At 44.0% G+C, this 8,558-nt stretch overlaps 1 protein-coding gene across 1 annotated transcript; it reads right to left on the bottom strand.

Moving 5' to 3' along the window:
- Positions 1–821: 821 nt before the first annotated feature.
- On the bottom strand, positions 822–2,694 carry LOC135982513 (uncharacterized). Its single transcript, XM_065589540.1, has 2 exons — positions 2,292–2,694; positions 822–1,297 (listed from the first exon to the last, which is right to left on the bottom strand). The coding sequence occupies exons 1-2, from the start codon at positions 2,692–2,694 to the stop codon at positions 822–824; spliced, it is 879 nt and encodes a 292-aa protein (XP_065445612.1).
- Between the last annotated feature and the right edge of the window lie 5,864 nt (positions 2,695–8,558).

Genomic DNA, 8,558 nt, shown 5'->3' with positions numbered 1-8,558 from the left:
GACCAGCGGGAAGCGCTGTGCATCCGGGAGGCTTTGAAAGCAAAGTTCCTGAGTGAGCAGGGTAACCTGTGACTTTAAAGTTTGTGTACTGAGAAGCTAAACCTGCCCCCGTTTCTTTACCCAGTTCATGTTGACTATCCTATCCAGTTACATACCCCCTTCACCCCCCCTCCAACACACGTGTCGAAATAAAAATAGTTCTACTTTGTTAAAGCACACCGTTTTCTTTAATACTGTTTTCGCGGGAATTTTTTAAAACTGGGACGCAGACTGTGGTGCGGAGCGGGTGTAGTGTTGTGACGCGAATGCAGCTTCTAAACTCAAGGATTGACAGGCTCCGCTGCGGTGGGATGCTTGTTTCAACGGAGCCTGTCACCCCTCCTGATCGGGACTGTGTGTATGGGGGGTCTATGTGACTTTGTGGCGGGGGAGGACGGTTACAGATCCCATGCTGTGTGGCTCTGTGATCCTGCCTAAGGACCGGCGCTTAAGATCTGTAACTGCCCTCCCCCGCCACAAAGTCACAGAGCAACCCCCCCCCCCCCAACATTACATCAAAACAACCTCCCAGACTAACCGGGGTAACTAGTCACTGCATCACTGCACTGTGTATGTGCCCTGCTGCTGTGCCTGCCCCCGACTATGTACCCTGCCAAAGGAGACTGTCCTGTCCAATTACCAACCCCCTTTCCCCTCCTCCTCCAAAAGAACATGATTGAAACAGTAGTTAACAGAAACAAATTTTTTATTTTCAACTACACATGGCATTGGGAGGTGAAACTTGGACGTGGGCTTGTGTCAGGCGGGAAGGAAAGAACTTTTCAAATTTTGGGAAATGAGAGCCTTCTGCTACTAGAGCTCTCTGCAGGGGTGGAGTGAGACTTAGCAGGGACTCTGCCGCCTCTCCTTCTTTGCACTTTGGGTGAGGTGGGTATGGGACTTGGTGGCGGGGGAGGGCGGTTAGAGATGGACTGCAGCGGGGCTCTGTCCTCCTGCCTCCGTTCCTGCAGAACATCCACAAGGCGCCGGAGCATGTCCGTTTGCTCCCTCAGTAGTCCAAGCAGCGTTTGAGTCGCCTGCTGGTCTTCCTGCCGCCACCTCTCCTCCCGATCCATGTTGGCTTGGTGCATTCGGGTCAAGTTCTCCCGCCACTGGGTCTGCTGTGCTGCCTGGGCTTGGGAACAGGCCATAAGCTCAGAGAACATGTCCTCCTGTGTCCTCTTCTTCCTACGCCTAATCCGCGCTAGCCTCTGGGAGTGTGATTCCAGGCTAGGTTGTGAGACAGTCGCAGACGGGGCTGTGGAAATGGGAAAAAGGGAGTGAATTCCTCAGAAAGATAAATGTAGTTGTGAACAAAGAACATAGTCTTTCTCTGTGAACAAGACCATGCACAGCACCTTTCACATGCGCACTCAGCACAAGGTCGAATTCTCGGCCTTCGCATTCAGTGCCTGGGGTCTTGAACAGCACATTTGAGAAGCGAGGCAGCACAACGGAATTTCTGTTGCAGGCAGACATGGTAAGCCGTACACTTGTGGCAGTTTAAAACTTTTATATTACCACTGGCCTCATTTCACATTTAAAGCAATGTCAGTCCCTGCTGCCAGCAATCCGGCAAGCGGGAACTCTGCCCCTGTCCCACCCCCTCGCGGCTGTCCCCGGGAACGATCCCTTTCGGCTGCCCCTCTCCCGCCTCCACCGCGTGGCTGCAAACCAGCGGTTACAGTTCTGTAAAGGAACGGGAAAGCAGTCCCAACACTAACATTCCCCTACCTAATTAAAAGCAGGTCACCATGGCCGACATCACCCTGATGAGGATCTCCGAGAGCGACAAAGAGAGAATGCTCCGGGAAAGCCTCCAAAGACCAGGGCCGTATGCCGCCCTGCTGTGCAGAGCAATGATCCCCGAGTACTTGATAATCTCGTGGCGCGGCAACGTGTCGTACTTCGGAGGACCCAATAAGGCCGCTCTCCCCAAGAACCTCATGCAACGGCTTTCAAATTACCTCCAGGAGAGCTTCATCGAGATGTCCCAGGAGGATTACTGCTCTATCCCCGGACACATAGACCGCATTTTACTGTAGCTGCAGTAGCAGGGAATAAACAGTAGAGCGGCTTGTGCAGGACAATCACTGAAAACCGGACATTGCTAGATTTCTTTTCAAAACTTGCACTGCCCATTACTAAACCGTTAAGCGCCTAGGGCACACTAATCATGAACAACCCATTCTTTTAATTGTTAATATTCCTGTTTTGTTAAAAATAAATGTTTAGATGTTTACAACACTTACTGGCTGATCCTTCACCAGATTCTGTGTCCGGGGTAACGGCTGGGGACGCTTCGTAGGGGATCTCTGTAAGGGTGATGAAGAGATCCTGGCTGTCGGGGAAATCAGCGTTGTGAGAGCTGCCGACTGCCTCGCCCTCCTCATCTCCTTCCTCATCTTCCCCGTCCCCTAACATGTCCGAGGAACCGGCCGTGGACAGTATCCCATCCTCAGAGTCCACGGTCACTGGTGGGGTAGTGGTGGCGGCCGCACCGAGGATGGAATGCAGTGCCTCGTAGAAACGGGATGTCTGGGGATGGGATCCGGAGCGTCCGTTTGCCTCTTTGGTCTTCTGGTAGCCTTGTCTCAGCTCCTTGATTTTCACGCGGCACTGCGTTGGATCCCAGCTGTATCCTCTCTCTGCCATGTCTTTAGAGATCTTCTCGTAGATCTTTGCATTCCTTCTTTTGGATCGCAGCTAGGAAAGCACGGACTCATCGCCCCACACAGCGATGAGATCCAAGACTTCACGATCAGTCCATGCTGGGGCTCTCTTTCTATTCCCAGACTGCACGGCCATCACTGCTGGAGAGCTCTGCATCGTTGCCAGTGCTGCTGTGCTCGCCACGATGTCCAGACAGGAAATGAGATTCAAACTGGCCAGACAGGAAAAGGAATTCAAATTCAAATTTTCCCGGGGCTTTTCCTGTGTGGCTGGTCAGAGCATCCGAGCTCGCACTGCTGTCCAGAGCGTCAACAGAGTGGTGCACTGTGGGATAGCTCCCGGAGCTATTAGCATCGATTTCCATCCACACCTAGCCTAATTCGACATGGCCATGTCGAATTTAGCGCTACTCCCCTCGTCGGGGAGGAGTACAGAAGTCGAATTAAAGAGACCTCTATGTCGAACTAAATACCATCGCAGTGTGGACGGGTGCAGGGTTAATTCGATGTAACGGCGCTAACTTCGACATAAACGCCTAGTGTAGACCAGGCCTCAGACTCACAAATGACTGAACTGATTTTGTTCAAAATGTCCAGAAAAGGTCACCGTCAGCTAGAGACCATATATGTAGAATTTCAACATGAATAGTGAAAGTTTCAGAAAGTGCTGCATGAAAACGGGAAGTTAAAATGGCAACCATTATACAGCCCTGGCAGTCTTTGGCATTCCCAGTCTCACGAACCTGGCGATTATTAGAGTGAGCTGGATAAAACTGATTATGTAACTCTTGTTTCTTCACCATGATAAAAACTATTCCAAATTGCCAAACACACCTAGATCTCAAGAGCACTTTCCATTCACCATCACATTGTCACAGCTTATCAACTGGCAAATTCCTTTGCTAGCGAAAAATCCCAGCAGCAGCTAGGGAAACTGACATCACTGTAGGTCTATTTCCTCCCCACCCGCACTCCCTGGCTCACTGGGTTCTGTTACATTTTAGCAACATCCTGCCAAAGCAGATCAAGGCTTTGGCACCAAAAAATCATTCTGGGAAGTATGTGGATCAACAAGCCCATCATGAGTCACGTTGATTTATATTCACTACGTGTTTGTTTTTGCTAGCTAGTAGGTTAGAAAGAATGCTGACAGGCTGTAGTACATCTATCAATGTACTAAACTACACACAACGATAAGCCCAAGACCCTCAATATAATTCATCATTTCAGCGGGGATATTGACAAAATCTTTATTGAGTCATCAAAATCTGTCTTTTATTGTATCATTTAACTAAAAAGTATATCTTTGCTGTTTGGGATCGGGTGTTAATTCCAACAAGGCATACATTCCAAGTTGCCATATTAAAGCAGAGGCTTTAGAGAAATAACAAATTACAAGTGGCTCAAGTCTATCTAATAAATCTTTTTGAATACTTCAAAGCTAATTTTCATTAACATTCTAGTATTATTCAAGCTTTCACCTACTGGCTGAAAGATCTTATATCATTAGCATGTGGGATGAACTAGATTAACAGCTGATCTTCTGGGGAAGAAAATAGAAAATGATCACGACTTCATTTTGTTCCTTTATTTCAAATGAATGTTATTAGTCACTATTTTCATGCACTGCATTAAAGCAGATGATGACAAGGAAACTTCCATCTGCAGTACTTGAGATGCAATGGATATATTGGGACTTTTATTATGTGCCACTGAGCTATTGTTGTGTTTAATGACTGCATTAACACTGGCAGGCTATATTTATTTCATTCTTCAATAATCAGCTACTGTACGATAATCAAGTCATGTACAGCTTATGTACAATGACTCATAAGATAGTCTCTCATCATTAGGGTGGTGCGTATGCTGACTAAGGCAGAGATTCTATCCTGTTTAGGTTCCTCTACCATGCTTATCACCATAGTATCGAAGTACCTTTGAGTAGTGCATTAAGTGATGTGATTAACATTTGTCACGTTTATTCTCTCCCCGGGGGAGAGGTGTGTGCCATGGAGTCATGCTTTGGGAGGGTGATTTTTTGTGGCTCTGGTGGTTTGGGAGGAGGATTGTTTGTTTAGGTTTTTTTGGGGGGGTGGGATTATACATGTGGCTATGTATTTATGTCAGAGGAAGCAGGTCAAAGAAGTGTGCCTTGCATTTGGAGCAGAAGGTGGTGAGGTTTTCGATGGTCCTTAGCTCCTGAAAGCGTTCATACTACTGTATCTGGTTGGACCCCAAAGAATTTCCATCTCCTCAGTCTCGTCCATTGTGAGCCTTGATGATTAGGACTGAGATCATCAACTTGATTCGATATTCTTTGGAAAGCCAAGGTAGAGAGCAGAGGATTTGTTTGATGTGTTTGCAGTAGCCAGTGTTGCCAAGGAGAAGCACTGCAGCATTCTCTACTAGTTGGCATTTTCCACGTGCTGAATGTTTCGTGCCCTGCTATATGGTATTGATATAGTCCCACCAAGAAATGAGAAAGGTATGAAAAACTGAAGCCAGGTCATTGTCCACCAGGTTGGGATGGAGTCTCCTAACCAACAAGAGATAATAGAAAGAGTTACTCATGGATGCTATGTGAGAGGTTAGTGTCGGTGAGGAATCCAAGAGCACTCCTTAACTGCAGACCAAGTTGGCCAAGCATGGGTGTGTACCTTCAAAGGAGACTTCATCATGGCTATAGAATCTTCAAAATGTTTTCCTCTGCCCCCCAGTATCAACCTGTCTTGCTTGGGTTCAGCTTCAGCCAGCTGTGCTTCATCCTTGAGCTGATCTTGTCAAGGCACTGGGCCATCTTGGTGGTACTAGTATACTAGTTTGTGGAGGATAGGTAGAGCTGTGTGTCATCGGTGTGTGATTTGTATGTTGCTTGTACCCTTTGCAAAAGCAGTTGGCACCAATAAATGCTTGATGCTGTTGTCTCAGATATGTATAAAAGTGTGTATCATCACACCATTATTATTGCTTATTTCCCACAATGCTAGGCACCTTCTGGAAGATGGACATTATTTACACTGGACAAAAACACATCTACAGCAATAGGTAGGGAAAATAGGAGATTGGGCAAGTGCAGGTTACTAAATTAAAAATCACATGCACTATATTATATGTCTCCCCTTCCTTTACCCAACTCCCATCTTCCTTCACTCTCCAATCCATCATTCTCATTCCACTTGGCAACCCTAGACAGGTCACATCCTGTGAGCAGTGCACTCCTGCTTTAGCCAGTCATCCCCTCTTCTCAGCCCCCAGCCCTCCGCAACACATGCTTTCACTGGACTAGAAAGGCCTGTAGAATTGGAGCTGCTAATCTAATGTTTGTTATAAACTTGTGAACTAGTCTTTGTGGTGAGTACATTATAGCAGGATTGCAATGGCCAGTCAAATCCGGCCAGATTGCACTTGTCCTCTATCACATTATCAAAGTCAAAATAGGTCCACCATCCCTCACCACCTCCACTTCAGCTGTTCTCCTTTGCTACCATTTTGCTGTGCAGCCTGAAATCCACTTCTACTGGTTTCAAATACTGAGTACCCTGTGAAGGGAAAACACCTAAAATGAAAGAACTTTTCCACTGCTTGGTTAAGCCTCCTATAAAGCCCAGTGCCACATCAATATTAATTTTGGCTACTGCAGAGAGCATATAAATAAAACTAAAAACAATTTAATGGTAATTTATTTAAATTAATTGGATAGACATGCATATTAATGTTTTCATTTTCCTTTCAGATATTTTTGGTGGATGGCGAAAAGCAAACAGGAAAACATCTGTTCCAGGTGAAGGATACACACAAAACCTAGATACAGGGCTATTGAATAAATGCCGACGGAAGCTCTAACATTACTTTACAAGCAATGGTTATGCATCTTAATAGCATAAATATAAAAGGGCCTTCGTTACTGAGGAGTTATGCTGATCAAAGTTAAATGTAATTTAATACAAAAGAGACTCTGGGAGGACCAGATTCTGCTCTCAGTAATGCTCGTGTAAATCTATTGGTTTCAGTGGAGTTTCTCCAGATCACTGGTACCAAAATCAGAATTTGGTTTTAAAGGGGATACTGATCTAAGGTCTGCATTAAGAACTAAATGCTATGCAGGTAAAGGTAGAGAAATCCATATGCTACAAATTCTCCATTATTTTTTACAAAATCTAGGATGACTTTCCATAGTCACGTTTCCGGAACTATGAATGAAAACTTTGCCTAGAACTTGGTATAAATCTCTGGAGGATCAGATATTAAGGAAAGGTCTGTGGGAAGATTTTGTCAACCACTTGTTTGCAAATCAAATGAATACAGGAGTGTGTACAGTATTTCAGAAGTACCATTTAGTCCACTTCTAAAAAAATGTGCCATAAATGTGACAATGTTTAAACAAATTCTTCTTAAATAATGCTTTTCTTGTTAATAAATGTATATTCTAACTACTCCAGTTGACTGATTATCTATGTTTGCTAACATGCTTTTGCAAATGAATAATGCCCTAATCCTTTCTTTTAGAGCTTTTAATCATCTTGTATGTCACAGACGAGAGTGATCTATTACAAGGCTGCTTTACACGGACAGCAATTTCTCAGTTATGTAATATTGTTACAATGAGAGACCATTTCCATAAACTTCTAAGGAATTTACCAGCAAACAAAACACTTTCATTTGACAGACACTCCTTCATTTCCACCTGAATTTCCCCATAAAGCTTCATCTTTTTTCCAATTTCCACTGCTGCTGCTAACTAATGCAGTGAAAGCTATTATTCTTATGTGGGTTTACTAGCGTTAGGAATACATGTATAAGATATTACATGCATAAGATATTAATGGCAACTGGAGATTAACCAAATAGATACAGCTTTGAGTATCGGCAATGAACAATTTACGTACCTTCTGGGAAGGGGGTCAGACAAATAATTTTTAATGGGATTTCTAACTTCAAGACTGTGTGGAGATGAAAGAGTGGAATCTCTCACAGGATTAAAAACTTACATTGGACAAGGAACTTCAGACAACAGAGAAGTAAACTTTGAGACTAATTAATGCAGGGATCATCAGAGTATCTAGTAGCGACATAAACCCACAGACGCTCACTTCCTTTTTGATATATATCAGTTCCTAGCCCCCATGGCTGCTGTGGTAAAATGTAGAAACATCTCACAGATAGCAGCTGAGCTCTCTCTCTCTCTCATTCTCTGACTTTGAGAGAAACTCCCGTGTAGAAAATATTGAAAACTTGACAGAATTGGTCAGGTTGCATCTTTTTGCTCCCCTCTTGAATGGATACTAGCTTTTTAAAATGTGGTGTCAAGATAATCTAATCATGCTTGGATTCCCATCCTTAGCTACTCCATTCCATTGAAAATAATGTTCTGTTAAAGAACCAAATTATTCTGAAAATCTCTCTGAAATTGATTGATTGGCTGATTTTTTCAAAAGCATCAGTGGAACAAGTTGGTAGACCATACCCTCAACCCCACTGCGCTTTTAAGATTCTTATGTTACAAGCACAAAACTTGATTCTCCTCTCACATATAGCAGCGTTATTCCATTGACATCAATGTAATTTACATTTGGCATTAGTAAAGAGCGAATCAAATAAGAGCGAATTTTTTGGGGAAAAAAAATAGGATGAACACTCTCAAGTATGTCTCTGTAACTTTAAAGTATGGGCTTTGTATTTATTGTAGTTAAAAAAAATCTAAAAAGGAATAAAATTGGAGCTGAAAAGTCTGGATTATTGCTATAGATTCTGCCCCCTATCAGGTTTTATTTGGTTTGTGCTCATGGCTTTACTCTCTTTGTCTCTTTCTGCAATGCTTTTCTACCCAAGAGATCTTTCCTGCAAATA

The sequence above is a fragment of the Chrysemys picta genome, chromosome 3 (genome assembly GCF_011386835.1).
Source record: "Chrysemys picta bellii isolate R12L10 chromosome 3, ASM1138683v2, whole genome shotgun sequence".
NCBI lineage: Eukaryota > Metazoa > Chordata > Testudines > Emydidae > Chrysemys > Chrysemys picta.
Note: the sequence above shows the minus strand (reverse complement) of the source record. Positions and strands in the feature narration are given on the sequence as shown.